At 35.2% G+C, this 22,866-nt stretch overlaps 1 protein-coding gene and 1 long non-coding RNA gene across 19 annotated transcripts in view; one reads left to right on the plus strand and one right to left on the minus strand.

Moving 5' to 3' along the window:
* The window catches only part of LOC125665844 (5'-AMP-activated protein kinase subunit gamma-1-like), a 167,787-nt gene that overhangs the window by 70,262 nt on the left and 74,659 nt on the right, over positions 1–22,866 (minus strand). For 3 of the 18 annotated variants that reach the window (XR_008798982.1, XM_048898747.2, XM_048898743.2), the window contains exon 1: positions 19,632–21,655. The exons of 3 other annotated variants lie outside the window; for them this stretch is intronic. Coding sequence is in view for 14 of the 15 variants with exons in the window: in XM_048898747.2 (XP_048754704.1) it covers positions 19,632–19,826 (195 nt within the window). In the remaining variant the exon portion in view is untranslated. Of the gene's footprint in view, positions 1–1,413; positions 1,478–2,204; positions 2,239–6,167; positions 8,520–8,560; positions 8,787–10,952; positions 21,656–22,866 lie in introns of those variants that run through there. 12 more of the 18 variants (XM_056151047.1, XM_056151051.1, XM_048898744.2 and 9 more) reach the window with 12 other exon arrangements.
* On the plus strand, positions 3,752–5,287 carry LOC130050737 (uncharacterized). The gene is made up of 2 exons (XR_008798983.1): positions 3,752–4,076; positions 4,890–5,287. It is a non-coding gene; the product is annotated as an uncharacterized LOC130050737 (long non-coding RNA).

Consider the following 22,866-nt stretch of genomic DNA (forward strand, 5'->3'; position numbering starts at 1 on the left):
TTACAGCATATGCCGTGCCTCAAGAGAACCTTATACTGACAAATTGTAGGGCTTGAAGAGCTGCCAGGATCGGGACCTATTAGGGCTGTCAACAGGCTTCATTACTTGTGAAGGACATGACTCCTACATGCAATATGGCTGAGAAGTTTAAACTACTGGAGAGTTCCTCCTGATGACAGATAACGTCTTCACATGATGATGTTTTCGTTGTTTTTCTCTTCATTGATTGAGGTAAAATTGTTCTTTCTGAACACATGAGGAAATTTTATCTCTGGTTTGGGGTTTACGAGTTTTAAGGGTATATTCTAATTTCATGCACTGCATGTACAGTAATCATGTTTCATATTCAATGTCTCCGACCACAATGTAGATCACAAAAACCTTAATGGAATTATTTTGAAAGATTTGACTGAATGTAATGTAAATGATTCACAGAAAAGTTTTAATTCATATTAAATTCCACCAATATTTCAGATATAGTAAGAGCCACACAAAACTTTGTAATTTTGTGATTTAAGTCAAATCACAAGAAATTCCTTAGTGCAAAGAGTTCATAAATATAACTCTTATTTTAGTATATTAATAGATTATTTTGCTAGAATTAATCTACTTCTGTACAACATTCCGATTGGTTTAAATATCCTGCAGTATACTTTTAACGTCATATTATTAATCAATCCTCATTTTATATGTACTTTTTCATACGTATACATGTACTACACATATTGCTAGTGTCAGGATAAAGTCACTAGTCTGTCACACAAATACTGACACACATACAGAATACGATCTTCTCTGACAGAAGAGCTACTGGTAGTCAGACACACATACAGAATACGATCTTCTCTGACAGAAGAGCTACTGATAGTCTGATACATACAGAACACGATCTTCTCTGACAGAAGAGCTACTGGTAGTTGGACACACATACAGAACACGATCTTCTCTGACAGAAGAGCTACTGGTAGTCGGACACATATACAGAATACGATCTTCTCTGACAGAAGAGTTACTGGTAGTCTGATACATACAGAATACGATCTTCTCTGACAGAAGAGCTACTGGTAGTCTGATACATACAGAATACGATCTTCTCTGACAGAAGAGTTACTGGTAGTCTGATACATACAGAATACGATCTTCTCTGACAGAAGAGCTACTGGTAGTCTGATACATACAGAATACGATCTTCTCTGACAGAAGAGCTACTGGTAGTCGGACACACATACAGAATATCTTCTCTTATTGAAGTCATGCAGTCAGTCCAACACACACATACAGATCGACATCCCTGACAGAACAGGATCTGAGTTCTGAATGAGAGAAAGTTTGCTGGCTTTGCATTGAACATGCACCTATTTAATAAATCACCCTATCAATTTTAGCTGATAGATCAGGAATAAAAATTCTTACCACTGTCATTGCTCTGAATGCATTCTGAATTATTTTCAATGTCAAATACCATCTAGGAACTTACCTACAAAAAAAAAACAAGTCATATTAATCAATATTGCTCATTTAACTAATTATACATTTGTCAGCATGTCACATATATGATGATACCAGCTTTGAAGGACATCATTTCATGGCATATTTCTGACATTTTCTCTAAGTAAATGTCATTTTTTCATCTCCTTCATATGAAAAGTTCTTGTATGGTTTCAAAATAGATTTCAATTTTATATTGTAGTACATTGCATATTGGTCTGCATATCTGATTGGTTAGATCACTAAACTAGTATTGTAAGGATCCGGGTGTTATTGTTAAATTCTAGACCCTCATTTGCTACATATATATACAAACTTCTGCCTAGGAGCTGATTTTACATATTACTTGGAGCTATCAAAATTATACACCAACTCTAAATCAGACATAGTAATATACCCTAGGATTTTTTTGTAGAAATGAGATAGAATGCAAGTGAATTGTACATGAAATGTCACGTCGAGATATGATATATTATTGAGAAACATTGCGTATGTCCTTAAAGGGCATCATGAGAAATTATATATTATTGAGAAACATTGCATATGTCATTAAAGGGCATCTGTGATTATTATACAATTATCAAATGTCCTTCACATAGATCAAATGACCTTCACATTTTTATCAAATGATTTTCACATATTCATAAAATATCGGAGTCCTTCGGATCTCTGTTTCAATGTTTGAGGGATCGACTGATGGACGCATGTAGACTTACAGATGATAAACATGCTGATCCCCGAGTGTCACAGGAGAGCTTCAAAACCAAAACAATCAACCTTAGTTACTATTATAGTATACTATTAAGCAAACTTAGTACAACAAGCAATATACTGATAATAATTGCCATGAGGTCCAAGCTAAGGCCATATAACACATGTGTACTTATTTGAAATCTGATGTTGTAATCATGACTAACCCTTGTTGGCAATCTTAATTCATATACATGTACTCATTTGTGCTCTTATGTTCCACCAACGGTATTAAAGGTGCTTAACTATCAATTATACTAAGTAAAAGGTCCACATACAGAATCTGCAGACCAAGAATCTAACTTATAGCATCCTCGTAATGTCAAGGTTTTGTGATTTCGCACCTCCTTGTGTGGAGATACATACCATCACTAACATAGACCTTCCGTGAGGACGAACTTCTGATGAAACCTATACACACCCAGTAAAGAGACAGTCACACAGAATTCTAGAACAAGGAAGTTTCATTTCTTAGGAGAATATTGAGCAGCTTTAACTCCTAACTTTAATATACATGTAATGGTGCAAAGGGCAACTAATATCATATTATGACCCGATCTAAACCCTCAATTTGCTCAAATCAATCAAAATAATTAATGTAATAAAACGTCTCTAATAAAATAATTAAACACAGTATAAAGAGCTATGATAAAACATGACTTGGTGTTGCCTTACCTTGGAGAGAGCTTAAATGTTCAAGCCTAATATGACCGAGAATATTTAATGGACCATTGGACCTCAAAAAAGGAATCTTTTATACACCAATCAAAATAAAAAAAATTCTAAATATAAAAACATGAACCTAGCTATAGAGTTTCTCCTAAAGATCTAATTCATGGTATTTTGCACACATAACAATCACCTTAGAGAATTTGTCCAAAAAAAGTCAATGGAAAAACGAGCATGTCTGCATGTTATTCAAGAGAATGTTCATTATAAAATATTCATAGAATATATGTCATAAAATATACACAGAGAGGGAGAAAACAATGTGATCTAAACAAAGGATCTAAGCTGCAAAATGTAGAATTGAATGGAGCTTGATTATTATTGTCTTATTGTAGTGACTCGATCCACTGATGAAAACTGATTCCACTTATCAAATTCCAACCAGGCCAATATGATGAAATGTCTCCAAGCTGATCAATATGATGAATATGACAGAACAGTTCTCTGTATACCCTCATAAGTTAAGTATATACAATATGTAAATCATCATAATTATATGAAAATTGCACAAAACAAGCAAACAAATTATGTCATGATATTATTTAAATATAATCATGAAAGAAAAGTGAAACAATGCTTACAGGGTTTCAAACTACGGGGGCTTTCTCACATCGATATCTATACTATCCAGCCAAATCACTGTTTTTGTCAGGTAGCGTGTTCTGTTTTCAATTTTTGAAGTAATCTCTCGATACTACTGTTGCCTTACCATTGAGGGAATTAAACAACATGACCTAAATAATAAATCTGCTCCCCCCCCCCCCCCCCCCCCCCATTCATTGATGTCATCAATTTAACAGTGTCTCGATCATGTCCTTGCACGTTACCACCATTTAAAAATATAGTCAAAATTAACAAAACATTGAGATATGTAATTCTTTATATTCAATTTTCCCAGTGCAACACTTTTTAAACAGAAATATGTTTTGAAAAGCCAAACATACGAGCATTGAGTTAGTGAAAGCAATAGCGTGCCTGCAGTTGGGGGATGGCAGATCGAATCAGAGGACAATTGGTAAAAGAAAAGACGGCAGATTGCCAGACAGAAGGTTCTGTCCACTACACATTGGCCTTCAGACCTCAGCCTAGGAGGAAGAATGAGACCTGGAGTAAGAATTGGTGACCACTGACCAGTACATAACATTACTCCAACACAGAAATCTAGTCAAATGTCCAGCATGCAAGGATATATAGATTTCAAGATTTAGTACGACTTAATTGTCATGCTATTATGATATCATCTTTTAATGTTCACTTATACATGATAAAACTTGATTGAGTATCTCATCGTATGTAACAGTTAACATGTAGACACAAACTGACAATAATAGGGCCCCGCCCCGTCTACAGCGGGGTGCCCTATCGTGAACCTGTGTAAGTGCCCCTCTGTAAATGCTTAATTTCTGTACTGGTTACCCGGGGCCCTGTACTAAAGTGATGATGTGAAAAATTTATACCTATTCTTATATCAATGGATTGAGTGATATGAAGTTTTTGACTTAGCTATTTTTAAAAGAATTGCATGGACCTTCAATTTAGCAAATTTCAGGGATTTAACAGTTTTCCAGACTTTTTTGGGCTATATCCCTGCAACTATTAAACTGAAAATTTATACATAAACTTTTATTAATGGGTATACGGATCACATTTGAACTTTGCTGACCTTTTCTGAAAGAGTTATGGACCTTGAACCTAGCAAATATGCCACCCTTTTAATTTAAATTAATGCCACCAAAGATTATATATATCTAGTTCATTCTAGTAATTGTTTTGTATATATTCACAATGTTTAATAGAACAAAAAAATTATCAATTTCTATTTACAGATATCAATACGGTATATCTTCTTTCTTTTTTTTTTTTCTTTTTTTTTTTTTTATACAGATATCAATACAGTATATCTTCTTTTTTTTCTTTTACAGATGTGTTTGTTCTCATTACTGGTGATTAATTACAGGTGCCCCTGTACCAGTTAAAAAGGTCTTCTTGCTAAGTGTAATGTTTCACTTTCTCAATACATGCATTTTGACACTATAATTAATGTTTCACTTTCTCAATACATGTATTTTGACACTATATAATGTTTCACTTTCTCAATACATGTATTTTGACACTATATAATTCCCAATTTTGTCTTCACCTTGTCTATAATGTGACACAAATGCCATGTCGGATTAAGCAGGTTTCAGTGTACAAAATACTGTGTTCACTGTAATCAATACTTCACTATATCTGGGTGTTTACTTTAAGCTGTTTATCATATAAGCTAGCTTTACTGTCAGAAAAGCTTATCCTGGAGACAGAGTGCCTCAGGTTCCGAAGTGAACCGAGAATCTGTAACAATCTGTGTACACCTACTGGCTTCAGAACAGAGGGGGGATGTGAGGATTCAAACAGATGCTTTCTTTCATTGTTTTATGCAACTGCTTTGAATAAAAATCTAAGAGGATGCGAAATTTTTCATTTTTTCAATCTAAGATGTCTGTTCACAATCTCAACACCTTCCGTGCAGCAAGATCATTATCTGCTAGCACACTAAAGCATTTTACGACTAATTCATATTATCAGCTGAGTGAGTCTTCTGAACAGTAAGACATAAACAGGGGAGGGGTGTGTATGCTAGCTATATCTACATTCATCATTACTTTGGAGGCAAGTTTTCTATTAATTAGCATAATATGCAGAGCACTTCTAGAGACACTGTATAATACTGACCAAGACATGGGTATTGAAAACATTTGGAAAAGTTTGAAGCTATGATACAGCCTCATTTTTAAAACTGAACTGCAATGGTAATCAATGTAACATTGTAATCAGTGTAACTCAAACTGTAATTCATGTAAAACAAATAGTAATTTATGTAACATGATTTTAAAAAACGAATTCAAAGATGAGCTCACAATTATTACCAACATTATCCTCAGACAATTAAGGTATATTTCTACTTCCTGTCTAGAGAATACATCTTACATTACGACTTTACCCCTCTGTCTGAGGTACGGAATATGAGAGGGGGGTGGACAGAACATCCAGTAACGATATGTATAGGCACAATGGCTTAATATGGTGTCGAATCTTTCCAAGTGTTATTTCCTTTATGATATATTTCAAAATTCTAAAACTTGCATAGACAACATGGAAAATAATCAGAACTGGTCGAGATAAACACAAATAAGGACTAGTTACTGTAACATTTTTACCTGTGGGTTAGGAAGGGAGACCCTTCTTTTGCTGTTTTGCTTCAGCATTTGAAGGAGGGCCATTTCAGCATTGTCTTCATCATAGAATTCTTGGACTTCCTTTTCATCAGGAATGGCCTGAAGTGACCTACGGCGTGGCCGATGGTCCGGAGGCTTAAGGAAATTCATTGCGAGTGACCGTGTGATAGCTTAGCAGAATAATTCCAACAAAAGCCACAGAATAAAAGCTCAGAAATCCACTCTTATGAAATTTCCTGTCACTAAATTACAAATCCTCCTGTTAAGAGCAAACACGACAGATCATGGGTGCACCACTAACGATTACAGAGTCATTGATTGGAAAATTCGCATCCTGGATGTTTATTACGTTGTCTAACCGAGGTAAAATGCTGTATGTCACAGCACTGAGGTCTAGCAATGGGGACAAAATTCAATTTGCAATATTGGATAATTCTATATTGTGAATCTCCAGTGCTGTCTATCACCTATATATACTTAATGCATTATTTCTCCGAATCTTCCCAGTTCTACACCTCAGAAACTTATGTCCATCAACATTTTCCTCCCAGAAAAAATACGATTTTGTTTATGGAATTGGTTCACACGCATCCTGCTACTTTCCAATATTTCGTTATCTTCAGGAAATCCTCAGTGAGTACTCTTACACATCCAGAATTTGTTTCAGCAAATTGTTTGAAAGTCAATCACTCATACTGCCTAAAATTGAGTAATACATTCAAAACACCCTGCTTAAATTGCCATAAAAAGATATCAAATACTTCATGTGCTGTATGTCAACTTTCAGAAGATTTTCATTGTCTCTACGTTGGTCTCCGAATTGTTAAACAAACACATAAAACAGCACGTGGAATATTTGATATACCTCTATTAAAACTTAAATTCTAGTCAGGGACATCCATAAACTTAAAAAGACTGCTGCAAAACTCAAAGGAAATGAATCAAGATTATAAATGGATATTCCCAAAAATTATTCCTGAACACATTATAAATGGTTCTTTTTGAAACGTATTCAAAACATGAAATTTATTGAAATTGTCCAAGCAACATTCCAAGTTATAAACTTTTTTTTTCAATTTCAGCCACCTTCTCCAACAAGAGGCAGTACCACAAACTCTCGTCTTGAAACTGAACAATGTAAAAACCTCCCAGAATCCTGATAAATTATCTTGAAGACCTCCACCTTAATAAATCAAACTTTGTATACACAAAATCAATAGTACATCTAGATCATTAAGCGATTTGTGCAGCTCCTTAATCTCCTCACAATCAGTACTAGTAGTGATGACTTAATACATATGACAATCTGATCCCTATGACCTACCTACAGCAGACTCTGAGCTGACAAATCATAAGATGTTTAATCCCGTAACGCACCACTTGATCTTAGCTAGATTTTTCCAAATTAGCCTTTACTGTATCAGAATCATATTAACATGGTGTAATGTATATCAGTATCAATTTCACAGATTTACAATGTCATCAATATTTAACGGGTTTTTTCCTTCGAAACATCAGACAGAACATTCTTTTTTTTGAAAATGATTTGAAGCTGATGATGCGAATAGTTAATTATATAATGCGTATCTGAGAAAGAAATGAAATTCTTAATTCGTCAGTGATCATGACTCCAGGGTATTGTCGAGGGTTTGTCAATCAGTTTACCATTAAGGACTGTCAACAGCGGAGAAAATCCATTACATTTACTTTCGTATTTTGCAAGTTCGCAAAATTGCTCAAGTCTATCATTCTCCGAGATTGATGATATAGTGAACATTAGTGTATATGATTATACATCTCAGACAAAAGCAGAGGTGCTACTTGTATTAATATCTTATCCAACGAAAATATATAGTGATAATTAAATTAGCCCCACGAGTATCGGGGTGAAGATTCCCAATAGTATAATCCCTGAAATAGATAAAGTATACACGCTCGATTAACCATCACACTTAAGAAGACAAAATTTACAGGGTAAGAATAAATACACTTAAACCCATAATTATGACATCTAGATTTTTATTCAACGTTGCAAATAAGAGGAGTCAAGTTACGATATAACCTTCAGAATCTATCTATCTTTATATATTAATATCGTAATCCAATATAATAATTGCCCTCTATCATAATCTCACTAAGTGTCTACTTTGGCTACTAATCCAAAAGAATAACGACATTAAATCCCACACGAAAAACAAGAAAAGTCACTAGAATCCATCACAGGGCATACTGGCCAATCAACTCTCCAGATGTATGAATCCTGAATTCAAAACACATCTCCACAGACTCAAAACCATTTAACCACCATTTGTGATAGCCCCATAAACAAAATATTCAATGTCAGATGAAATTCATAAACTATGAAAAGCATTCACAATTCCTGGGTGCTCCTCCATGTACAGGCAGCAGAAGAACTGGATCCTGATAATCCGTACAAGTGACAGAGAGGCCAGAATTCCCTTGTCGTTGTCAAGATATCTTACATACACTGTCAATTATCAATGTCTGCGAAATAACACAGCCTCTGATTCTAAACCTCTGTAGCATCAAGTCTTCTGATTTTCATCATATTGGTGTAAATATATATATATATATATATACAAAACCTATTTTCAAAGAAAACATAACTTCCTAAATCATATTCTATAAAACATGTATAGATATCAATGAATTTTGCTGACTAGCCGTGATAACCAATAACTGCCAACTTCAGAAAATCATTCAGCTCTCATTCCCAGAATTCCAACCCTCACCATGCTACCATAAAAGTGCAATTTACACCAAGTCTGCTGATTAATAAATAAAACACCATTAAATTGGTCACAGTATTCTTCTTCCTTATTCCCTTATAGAACAGTGAAAACACACTGCACATGTACCATTACAATTCTGAAATCTGCAACTGCAGAGGAAATGTAGAGAAGGTTTCTGAGTTCAAACTGACTGCATGCTGCATTGATTATCAACAAACGCTAATTGATCCGAAAAACCAGGGAAAAAACCATCATAAAAAAATACGATGATAGCAATCCCATGTAGCAATAAGATCACAGAGTATCCATTAAATAGTGGCGTCCTGTTCAAACGCCCAACAGACTTATTACTGTCACTAATAGATCAAGCTCATCATAAAGCTTGAGAGTTCCGAGGAACACTCCATTACTGATAGCACACATTTACTGCATTGCTTACACTTACACTCGAATCAATACTCCCAACACCCGAATCAATACTCACAGCACCTGAATAAATACTCAGAACACCTGAATCAATTCTCGCAACACCCGAATCAATACTCCCAACACCCGAATCAATACTCACAGCACCTGAATCAATACTCAGAATACCTGAATCAATTCTCACAACACCTGAATCAATTCTCGCAACACCCGAATCAATACTCCCAACACCCGAATCAATACTCACAGCACCCAAATCAATACTCAGAACACCTGAATCAATTCTCGCAACACCCGAATCAATACTCCCAACACCCAAATCAATACCCACAACACCTGAATCAATACTCACAGCACCCGAATCAATACTCACAGCACCCGAATCAATACTCACAACACCCAAATCAATACTCACAGCACCCGAATCAATACTCACAACACCCAAATCAATACTCACAGCACCCGAATCAATACTCACAACATCCAAATCAATACTCACAACACCTGGATCAATACTCACAACACCCAAATCAATACTCACAACACCTGGATCAATACTCACAACACCCGAATTAATACTGACAGCTCCTGATTCAATACTCCCAACACCCGAATCAATACTCCCAACACCCGAATCAATACTCGCAACACCCGAATCGATACTCACAACACCTGAATCAATACTCACAACACCCAAATCAATACCCGCAACACCCAAATTAATACTCGCAACACCCAAATTAATACTCTCTTTATCAAAAACTAACAAAGTGAAAAACGTCCACAATACAAGTACTCTTGACAGTATCACGTCCAATCGCAGCCAGTGATACACACAAATCAACGCATTGTTATAGACTTAGAACATGTTCAATTGTCACTAATCCGCCCGCTTAATCCAATCCAAAACCTATTGATACGGCTTTTATGTGGTTCAATATCCTCTGTCTACAACTGTCTATCCGTACACCAGCACACAAAAAGTTACACAATAATTTACAGACATGTAAACACTGGGAATTAATAGAAACCTTTTGTCCTGGGGTTGAACCTTTATTTAGTGTTATGAATTACAGAGCCCTCTGTTTTTCTTAGTCTAACTCCGTGATGAAATAACATACTCCAAAAAATCTAAAGATTGCTGAAGAAAAGTAATCAATTTCTGGCCAGTATAAATATATTGCTAATAGTTAGCCAAATCTAATAATCTTGGAATAATGTGAACTAAGTATATGTAGCTACAATACCTGCCTGATACTAATTAATTGACCACGGTGATCAAACAGACAACATAAGCTTTATCTATCGCTACTACAGACATACAAAACATACATGTACCACAATATGCTAAACCTTTAAATTATATGATAATTAGTATCTCCACAGTGTGCTTGATAATTCTATAGTGAGATATATATATATGTATATATGTATATATATATATATATATATATATATATATATATATATATATAGTATAAATCAGATTGCACTACATGAACTATCCGTTAAATGTTGCCTATAAGATAATATAAACCGATATTAACTTCTGAGGAGTACAACAACCAATTCCAGACTGATCTCTGACCTGTGCAGAGGGACCATATGTGTGACACAATATTCTCAGATTCCCCTAAAACAGCCACTCAGAGCTAGGACACACACTCCTCGTAAATTTATCACCTCAATACCCCCAAACATGTATGTCACTCCAAAATCCTGTCTCACTGACTAGATCGACTCTTGTTTGCACAATTCAGCCATCAATTTCTAGTGCACAACTGCGCATTATGGGAAAGGAATATTTTCAGTTCACAAGTCGCATAAAATGTCAGTACCCTTGGGTATATAGTGAACACATCCACACACAAAATCAGGTACTCAAGTGAACATCATTGGGACATTAATACAAAGTCATAAAGCAGCTAGCACACCTTAATTGATTCATGAAGTCAACAAATAATAGTTATTTTTATCAAATGGTGCATACACAAAATATCTCAGCATATCAGTTATCTTGTCAAATCACGACAGTAAACACTTCTAGACTTGGTTCGGCTCCAACACTGGGAGGATTCTCTGAGCCAGAAAACATGCATTGACTGGTAAAACAGTGGCTCTGCTGGCTTTTTTATGTCTCAGGTGTGTATCACGAACATTCATTTAAACACCCGGAAGTTATAATTGTACAGATACACAAAAAACTGTAACTGTTTAAATGTGGCTGAATCAGTCGGCTTGTTGAATGGATAAATAGCTACATATGACTTATTGTATTTGACTGGAGGAAGCTTATAATATCAATTGAATACTCCCAGACATAAAGAGTTTCAGAGACTAAGAGAATTATCTTGTCCCGAAGCAATAAATTCATTAATTATCAGCCCCTTATCTTCTCTCAGTGTTGTACCTCAGATTGTGCTTTGTAACTCTTGCATTCATTCCAAAGCCACGCTTCTTGACTCTGTGCCTTTGGTTTCTGTGCTTACGTCACACTAGAAACCCGTATTTAATCAATATGTGTAACATTAATGATTTCAAGATGTGGCTTTAAAAAAAAATCTTTTCTCTCCTCAGCATGTGCAATCATTTGCTACTAGGGGTTTCCCATTGATTTTGTTCACACACCTAAGAAGAGAAAGCTTTTTACCACAGCTTATAGGAGTAATATAAGCTACTCTATTCAGCAGTGTTTACCAACACTGACAAACTGATTTTACTTGCAAAGTTTTCAATACAGCTGAGTATTCACCTTTGTCTTCCTGGGCTTTTTGTTCAATGCTGCATGAAGAATGCAATGGAACTGTCAGTGTATACAATGGAGTGGATTGGGTGACTTTTAATGCACAATTATTTCAGTCATGCATAATATGACAGGCTCGTGGCACAGGTTACAGGATTTACATTTTTGTTTACAATAATCAAATTCTTCAGAATTCATTACCATGACAACATTATTGCATCCAAGACCGATTCAGTTGAATTGGGAAGTCTCTCCTGTTCCGATTCAATATTTCATACAGATTTCAATTCTCAAATCCTGCTCTCAAAGTGAATGCAGACAGCTGCCTTTAGGGAGCTCTCTATTCTTAGAACATCTGAAGAACCCGGAATAGGAGCTATGATAAACTCATTATAAAGAAATGAGGTCAAAGCAGGTCTAACTCGCAGCAATATAGTCACCAAATTTTGACACATTGACCTTAAAAGATGCATTACATTTCTAATCAAACTGTAAACAATTAAATATGCACTTTTCAAGTTGCACCCCAAAAGAATATTCTAAAAATACAAATTTTGAATGTAAATTTTAGTATGAATGACATCAATACTTTCCTTAAGATTTATCAATCTGTATAATTATAATCACACAAATTAATTCAGGGTTATAACAATATCGTCAGAGCTCTCGAAATTTATAGAAGAATGGATTTTACTTGGGAATACAATACATTGCTGACATTTTTGGTCTTCATAAGCGACATATTACCTTCGTTATCTAATATTGCTGAGGAGAACCATCATACAAGGTTCTACATCCATTAATTCATCTTCATAAACTGACAGTGTTCAATCGATTTTATAGGGACCTCTGACCATGCTAGTCTGTTCAATAGTCATGCCATCATTTTGACCAATCTTTTCTAAAACCTCATGCAGCTTTTTATTGACCTTCAAATCTCAGAGGCAGTTTTCTCCTCTCTCTCTCTCTCTTGTTAATTACTGTGGTTTTCTTAATATTCAAGGGCATCAATTTTTGTGGTCTTCATTAAATGCACAGTTTTGTGGATATTTATTTACATTCATGGCCAGATTGCAGTTTAAGTATACAATATGATGATGGCAAAACATTTTGATGAAATATATTATTTCATTTCATGGATCATCTTAACAAAAAAATGGCATATTGAAAGAATTATTGCTTATTACACATATGTGCCACAGTAACAATAAAGTCTCTCCTTTTATTAATTTATTCTATTTTTTGCTTCACTAAGTCTGTACATTATTACTATGAAATCTCAGAGAAACAATTATTAAATAATATGTATTTTTGTCTTCTTTCTGATGTGCAATTATTCTATATCTGAATTTCACACTATCATTAATCTTCCCATACACTGGAGTGAATAAGGCATCTATACAACCAATTTCTCTATATGATTCCCTCACTATTTTAATCACTTATTGATAGAGTTGCTCTGATGGTGGTCCATCATCTCTTTCTTACAAACACTTGTACATGAAATAGAATTGAAAAAATCACATCTTTGAAAGGTTTCCAAACCAATGTCAGATTTCCTGGAGTCATACCAAATCTGAGGACTTTTGAACTTTTCTGTATCTCTTTATAGTCTGAATTACTTCCCTTGTACAACCGAGCATCACTACATTAACTAATGAGGTACTTATCTGTGCTCTCTTCCCGAGCATTCAGGTGTACGTATGAATTGAATATTTAAGTTTTATACCATTGAATTTTGGTAACTCGAACATCAATATCTCAAATACCATGGATATGTCGAAGTGAGTCCCAACTACATTTTCTTTGTGTATTTATAGAATTCAATATCTCGAACCCTGTTACCATGGGATAGCTCAAAGATTTTTCTCGGCCCCTGATTGAGTTTGAGAAACGAGGTTTAACTGTACTTGTTTTACGAACTCTACTGAATATAACAGGTTTCAACTCAGTCAGTCATCCATTTAATTTACCTCAAGGTCAGTCGGTCTGCAGTCAATTTACCTCAAGGTCAGTCAGTCTCCAGTTAATTTACCTCAAGGTCAGTCAGTCTCCAGTTAATTTACCTCAATTTGTCGGGTCTCCAGTTAATTCACCTCAATTTGTCGGGTCCGATTAATTTACCTCAAGGTGCCGGGTCTACAGTTAATTTACCTCAAGGTGCTGGGCAGGTCTCCAGATAATTTACCTCAAGGTCAGTCGGTCTGCATTTAAATTACCTCAATTTGTCAGGTCTCCAGTTAATTTACCTCAAGATGTCGGGTCTCCGGTTAATTTACCTCAAGGTCAGTCGGTCTCCAGTTAATTTACCTCAAGGTCAGTCAGTCTGCAGTTAATTTACCTCAAGGTCAGTCAGTTTGCAGTTAATTTACCTCAACGTGTCGGGTTTCCAGTTAATTTACCTCATAGTGCCGGGTCTCCAGTTCATAGGAAGAGGGCTGAAATAGGCTATGCCTGCTGCCCAATCCAATTCACAAGTTATCAGTGAATAAAATATTGTTTAAAATTGATAAAAATAAAATAAAATAAAATCTCAAGGTCAGTTGGTCTCCCGCAGAAGGTCAGTTGGTCTCCAGTTGATTTAGCTCAAGATGTTGGTCTCCTGTTTTTTTATCATTATTTCTCCTCCTTACATTAAGTATCATTAAATCAGTCTTTTTGTGTGGTAACTTTGACCCCAGTAAATCCTATTAGCATGCATGCATTTGTGTCTTACAAATCAATCATACTTAAACAAATTCTGTTCTTAAATGATTCAGCCAGTGCATCTACAACACAAAGTCAAGAAGCCAATCAGAGACCTCCAAATGAAGAGATCAGACAAAAAATGTTCCACTTCAGTTCTATCAATAGCCCACACACACAGTGATTGGCAAATCAAATTCCAATGTTGAATTGTCATCATTTTCAGCAATCATATGTGCTATAGTCCTGAACTAAGACCTATTATAGTTGTACAAACATTAGTTACGGTGCATGAATTCATTTGGCAGTTAACTTCCAATTGATATCATAAAAAGGTCCAATTTTTATTTAGATAGATAGCTAATTATAACTCAGCCAAAGAACAAGGTACAATTGTATACATAAAAAGGCCCAAACAATTTCTCTCTGTAAAATGTGTCTGGAATTAACCTTAATCAGTGTTTTAAGAAAGTAAAATAAATGCCAGGTATACTATGTCAACAAAATCAGAATGATAGTCCTAAATGGATAGCATTATGACATCATGAATAAGACATTTCCCGCCTTTTTCTCAAAATAAGCCTGAAAACTGTCAAATGTCATACAAATTATTGCTCAGGAAAAGATGTGCGCATTTGTCGAGCAAAATGAAAATGATATATATTGTGTATTATTTTGAGATGAAAAACATGCTTCAATATGAATTTGCTCGACGCATGCGCTGTATGTTTTCTAAAAGGAAAACCACCTGAATTTGTGGATATTTTCATTGAAAATGGCATTTTTATGCCAACTTCAAGCTCTCGTCATATGACACAAATCATTTTGCTGATCAAACTGAGTGAATTTTGGGTTTGCTAAACTATTCCTTAATTGAATGGCAGGATTTGAGCTCCAAGTGAAATCAATATTTTGGGCCAGATGACTGTAGAAATTGTACCTACTTCTTTCACCAAATTTTGGGCAACACACAACAACTGTGTAAACCTCACAATCTTATAGGTGAATCAATCAACCGTGTAAATTAACCTCACAATCTTATACTGTGAATCAATCAACTATGTAAACCTCACAATCTTTTACAATGAATCAATCAACAGCCTCATATTTCTTAAATTGATGAAAACTACAACACTGTGGGATATTCTTTTTAAATTTTAATTAATTTCCTTTATCTCTCCACTGTCTAGGTTAAAGTAAAACAACCAGTTTGGGCAAATAACCATGATTTATATACATAACAAAGTCAAAGCGTAAGACAAAATAATGTACATAGAGCAAAACATAAAGCGAAATCATGGTTAACCTAATCTACTTCTACGGTTTAAGTTATATAATAACTAATATATAATAAAAAAAAAAAAAATAAAAAAAATTAGTATTATAAACACATTGCAATAATTCCTAATGTTTGGAAAATTTATGGTATAAAAACGGCCTAGACTGCGTGGCCTTGCTGCTAAAGGTTGCGTGGCCTCTGCCCTTCGTGAAATTTTCTAAAGTGATGCTTAACTAGAATTTGAAATGTCGAAGTAGGAAAATTTATGAACGTTGATTGGATGATTAAATTGTTATGATTTGAAATAAGATAATTAATAAGTATGATTGGTACAAAGGGGGGTTCCCCTAGAGGGTGCAATCAATTGTCCCTATAGGGGGGGTGTCCTAGATAGATCGAAATAGTAACAAATGATACTAATAAAAGACAACATTTGATTGGTTGATAAATTTAGATGATAGGCATAGTTACCAAAAAGCGAATGGGGCAGAGAAGTGTAAATTAATAATCATTAAATTAATTTAATAGTATAAAAGCTATGAATTTGGAAAGCTTCTAAGAATGGACCACTTTTGAGGAAAATTCAGAAATTGATATTATAGTAACCATGCACTCTCACACTATCTAATGCAATTAATACCGAAATTTCTATGTACAGTGTACCATACCTAAATTTCTATGTATAGTGTGCAATACCTAAATTTTTATGTACAGTATACAATACTTAAATTTCTATGTACAGTGTACAATACTTAGATTTCTAATTGTAATGTACAAAACCTGAAACTCTATGTACATGCAGTGTACAAGACCTAAATTTCTATGTACCACACAAAATGATTTTCTTTTGCATTACAATTTTGGACTTTGATTTCAAATTTGAGTGTCTTGACATTTGATTGCAAACTGCAAGATTTACTTCTTCTGGTGCTTATTCTGAGTGTGCAGGGATATCAATAAGATATATAGGAGTTATGGGACGGGTGTTTTGTCCCAAGTAGCAAATCATGTGTCCTTGACTTAATGGTTGAATGTCTAAAACAGCTGATCACAAATTATGTAGCTACTGAGAGAAAGATGGCTTCCACTTTAAAAGTTTTGCCACCATGCAATCAGATTTATTTGTATGGTCATGTGAAGGTTTGCCACTATGCAATCAGATTTATTTGTATGATCATATGAAGGTTTGCCACCATGCAATCAGATTTATTTGTATGGTTATATGAAGGTTTGAATGACACCAATAACATTTATTTGTATGGTCATATAAAGGTTAATGCCACCAATCAGATTTATTTGTATGGTCATATGAAGGTTTGCCACCATGGAATCAGATTTATTTGTATGGTCATATGAAGGTTTGCCACCATGCAATCAGATTTATTTGTATGGTCAAGATATTGTCTGACAATTTAGACATATTTAATTAAAATACAAAGCAATCTATAAAATGGGAGGCAGATCTTATAGTAAATCAGACTGAGCTGTACCATCCCTCAGATCCTGAAACTCCAAGGTGCAATTTGGTAAATTAAAGCAGAAGTGTGAGTTTTAGTTACATCTTAGAATGCTGGCTTATTTTCATACCAGAGAGCATACACAAGAAGAATGAAACGGTGATTGTTTTTCCTTACAGAGGTCACAGCATCAATAACTCTTCACTATCACCATTACACTGAAGGAGAAAACTGTATGTCTTTAATGGGACTATATAATCATATCGAATAGCCTGGTGTTTCTAGTTTCTATACAACTTCACAACCATGCATTCATCTTCTATTGAAGTCCCAGGAAGCTATAGTGCATGCATATATATATATATAGAGAGAGAGAGAGAGAGAGAGAGAGAGAGAGAGAGAGAGAGAGAGAAGAAAAGTTTGGAGAATATAAAAGTCAGAACCCGAATTCCTGGAGAAGAGTAAGCATCATGTTAAAGTGATTATCCAAACATCGAGGAAACGAAATTCTCAAGTTGTTCAAGCCATTTAACATTTGTATTATTGGAGGCCAAGGAAGCACTATTTGTGTACTGGTAACGTGTTAATCAGCATCATTCTGAGACCTTAAATCAAGTGCATGGTTTCAGCAAATATCTTACCGGTAATTAATTTCTAATGCAGAAGCAATTATACATGCACTAAATTCCTTGAAATAAGGCATAGTTTGACCAACACTGAATATATTAGTTTCATATATTTGCTTTCCATTGAGTATCAAATGGAAAAGTTCAACTGATTTACAGATCTAGAATTACAGAAACTATTTAATGTGTACTTGTAACATGTAATCATGCATGCAGTATCAATACTTTAGCGACTTTGAAATCAACAAATCATCAACGCCACAAGGACCCAATGAAATATGTCTTACTCTTCTTTAGTAAGTCGGGTCATTGACACGATCTCAGTAGAACAGGACATTCAGAAGTGCTATCAATTAGGGGTGAAACGATACGTTTCCGTTACAATATGATTATTGTAGAATTTAGGCTCAATTCAGTTACCGAGTATTTTCGATACGATAGATTTTCAATTAACATGGTAAGCGGAACAGATGATGTGGGGATGTGGTTTTCTAAATTTTTATTTCACATATTTTATTCCAACTAAATTACAACATAAACTCAGTAAAATTAATAATAATTTTTTGTAATCATAAATGGAAATTAATATGATTGACTTATAGAAGATATTGAAAACAAATTGACTAGACTGAATGGAATAATATGTGAATCGATTCTTTTTTTAACCCATTGACATTTTAAGAACAAATTTCAAGAAAAAATCATCTGGAATAACGACATTGGACTCTAAGAATATGATCAAGAATGTCAACATTTTCTATTTCTGGAGACAGCTTTCACTATGTCTCCTGCGGTGGAGAACACACGCTCAGATACAGATATAACTAATAGATACCCAGATAACATTTTACAATCTTGAAGAGTATTGGTCTTTCAACTGCACATACGCATTATTGTACGAGTCGGCCATTTTGATTTACATGTGTTTGTTCCCAATCCTGATTTTATACTAACTATTACTTGATTATCAATCTCGATATAAAAAGATGAACCGAATGGAAAATAAAACTTTCGTACCATGCATTGAACGGAAAAAATACACAGAAATGAATCGATATCATCATTTTTAATAACAAAACATAGTTTGGGTAGCCTTAACATTGCTGGATGGATGCTCACGGGTTCCTACATTGTGAGTACTTAGGATTAATTAGGAGACGGTCCCGTGGGGTGGGGGTGGTGGTTCTGTGAGAGCAGAGATGATTGCTGGGTACCTACATTGAGATCTGAATTAGGGGACAGTCCCAGGGGGTCTGAGAGCATAGAGATGAGGTAACTGACCTTGTGAGTATGGATTAGGGGGTGGTCCCCTGGGATCTGTAAAAGCATCAATAGATGATGCTGGGTACCCACATTGTGAGCTGGGTTAAGGGAGCATCCTAAGAGATGGTGTTGCATGTGGATACCCGAATTGTGAGTAAGATTAGGGGATGTTCCCGGGGGTCTGTGAGAGCATAAGATGGTATTGGGTACCTACCTTTTGAGCGGCATTCGGGGGCGGTCCAGGGATGGAACCCCTCCTCCGCCTCTGTTTGTGAATCATCTTCATCACGGCATTATCATCCAGTTCATCATCCTTAAACTGGATGACTTCGTGGTTGTCTGGAATAACCTGCAGGGACATTCGACGTCCCGGTCGGGTTTTGTTATCAATCCCAAAAAATTTCTTCATGTTTGTAATCCGTGAATGACTACAAACATCTATTGATCCCCCCCAAACTGATATCACACCCCAAAAACTGATATCACACCCCCCAAACTGATATCACACGTATGTAATATACATCCTGTATCTGCAAGTGTACCTGTCCGATTCCTCAAGGAAATAAATTGTATTCAATTTACAACGGGAATATACTCCTGAAAATGTGAGGGCGAAAATATCCTCAGGATTCCCTGATGACAGTGTTGTTATAACAGCACTCACTACTGCTCTGCTGGCCCATATATCTCTTTGATCTCGTAGTATGTAGTACTGCACTTAAATAAAGGGCTGTCTTGACCTACATTTCAGATCAATTCTTTTTGAAGATGCATTCTCTCAATATTTACAGCACAAAATGTCAAACTTTCTAGTTTTAAATCACCACGTTCAACACTGTTGAGTATACGTTTTCCAGTTCATCTACCAGAGCAGCACATTTAAACAGCAGATTACACACAGTTATATTCAGACCAATCTACAATTAACTGATTATAGGAAGGACAAGTTAATGCTTTAATGCCCAACTAATTAAATCTGGTGTTTAAAAGTTTATGGACAGGACCAAACTAGACAATGAAAATAGGGCATGTTTACCCAGCACATGGGCCAAGATCATCTGATCTAGAATTATCAAATTTGTACAGCCGGAGTACAGCTCCTTATTCAACAATTGACAATCGCTGATAAATTTCTACCTCTTCGTGTAGTCTATTTAATCTAATAGGTCCTTTGCACCTTGTGGTAAATACAACATGTCCTACTTCGTATGAAGAACAATGCAAGATATCCTCTCCACTTGAAAAATTTGTCACAAATCAATTTCACGATGACAACTGGTAATCATCGGCTTTCCGTGACAGTATGCTCCTTTACAAAATTTCAATACCTTTCATTTCATTCATTCCAAAGAGAAAAATATAGCATCCAGTTCTCGCTGAGTAATTAAATTCCTACTGTTTATACCGGCAGTTTTCAGGGGTTATGTAACTGTTAGTTTGTAAACACTAAAATTGTTCAATTATGCGCTGCTGTACTAGATGAGAATTTACTTCCGTCCTCTCGTAGGAAAATTGCCCAATAAGAAGTGTACCTCCTTGGTGATGCAGAATATACACAAGTTGCTTTCAATGCATTCCACTATAGAAATGACAGAGAGTCACCATTCTAGTTATATAAGCCATTCAATGCATTATTCACAAATGCAATCGAAACAATAATTACAGGTTGCACATGATGTCACTCAAGTATTAAACGAATTCGAAGCACGTGCTCAGAATGCAACTTATTAGAGTACATTTCCTTGCAGGATATCATGGGTTTCAAGGTGACCATGCAGCAAAACATGCAACTTATTAATCCATGTTTATTTATAGTATATTTATAATCACTGGATTCAAGGTCACTTGCTAATCAATATCGAAATCAGATCAAAAACAATGCTGAAAAAAGGCCAAGCAGAGTATATCCTCTCAGAGTTATGAACATTAAGTGCTCTCTGGGTCTTTGTGCAGCTGGTATTGGAGAGTAAAAATCGCAATCATCTTCCAATAACTTTAAATATCACAGCTCTTCTCCGCACTCCCCATTGACAAATTAAAAGCTAACAAGTGGTTCCTCTTCAATATACTGCCTGCAGCTGAATGCATGAAATCTACTTCAATATCATAAACCGGTCAGTTAAGAAACAATTTTGTTTAAAAAATTACAATTTTTGTTTCTCTTGCACTGGAGAATTTGCGCTCTCTGTTCGTGTTCTGCGTGGGTCTGTTGAATGTTTTATATGCCTGGCATTGAGATTTTTTTCTCTCTCCGTATATCGGCGCTTGTCAATACACAGTATAGGTTTTTTTTCAGTACTGAATTGCGTTGCAGTTCAGTGATCATCGACCTATAATTTTGCAGGAATGAAGACCTAGGTTCCAATCTTTAAATTTCTTGAACATTAAACATTCACCACAGAAATGATTGTCCCAATGTAAATCCAAAAATATAACCCAGGAGGGCAAAATTGAAAAGAGGGAACTGAAAAACCATATTGAATTTCGTCAAATTACCACTTGAGTAAATACATGTACAACAGATTTTGGTCTTTTCATTACAGAACCGCCTTTTTTCCATTTTGTATTTATTCTGAGCTGATCAATATTTAAAACATTTTTCTTCATATCTTTCTATCCATCACTATTATGTGTGTTCTATCACTCAAATATAAAAAAAATGTCCCTCACACACATACTAACAAAATGCTTGGTCATCAATATTCAGGGAAAACTTTAAAATGTACATACAATTGAAAAAAATGTTTGATAGATATGTTTTAATTACAGAGTATTTAGAATTAGCACAATAGATAGATTCAAAGTAGAAATTTGAAATTAGCATGGCAGCCAGGCATGACATTATCATCTCCACCTAAGTGTAAACAATGCATAATCACAGAACAAAGTTGCAAAGAAATTAATTCATTATAGAAGAGCTACAACACAATTTCCATTGGTCAGAGTAAAAATATTCCTATTTAGCAGCTGAGGTATCAGGGGATTAAGTGAAAATTTGATTTAGTTAAGCTAAGCTTTTCTAGATTACCACGATATTCAATTGCAAGCATTTAGTGGTCACAGTACTTGATTTAGCAGTGTTCTTAATTTAGCTCTGTTCATTTTTTAATTAGTTCATATGATTTAGTAGTTCACAAAATTTAGTGGTTCACATTATTTCATTCCTCATATGATTTCATAGTTCACACAATTTCATAATTCACATGATTTCATAGTTTACACGATTTCATAGTTCATTTGATTCATAGTTCACATGATTTAGTAGTTCACATGATTTCATAGTTCATAAAGGCACTACAAAATTGTACTTCAAATTGCAGCACCTAGACTGGTGTATCAGTGAAATGCGCATTGAGGATGAGAACAGTCAAACCTCATTATTTTGAGCTCAATGCCCCCCCCCCCCCCCCCCCCCCCCCCCCCCCCCCCCCCCAAGAACAAACTTCAAG

The sequence above is a fragment of the Ostrea edulis genome, chromosome 10 (assembly GCF_947568905.1).
Source record: "Ostrea edulis chromosome 10, xbOstEdul1.1, whole genome shotgun sequence".
Taxonomy (NCBI): domain Eukaryota; kingdom Metazoa; phylum Mollusca; class Bivalvia; order Ostreida; family Ostreidae; genus Ostrea; species Ostrea edulis.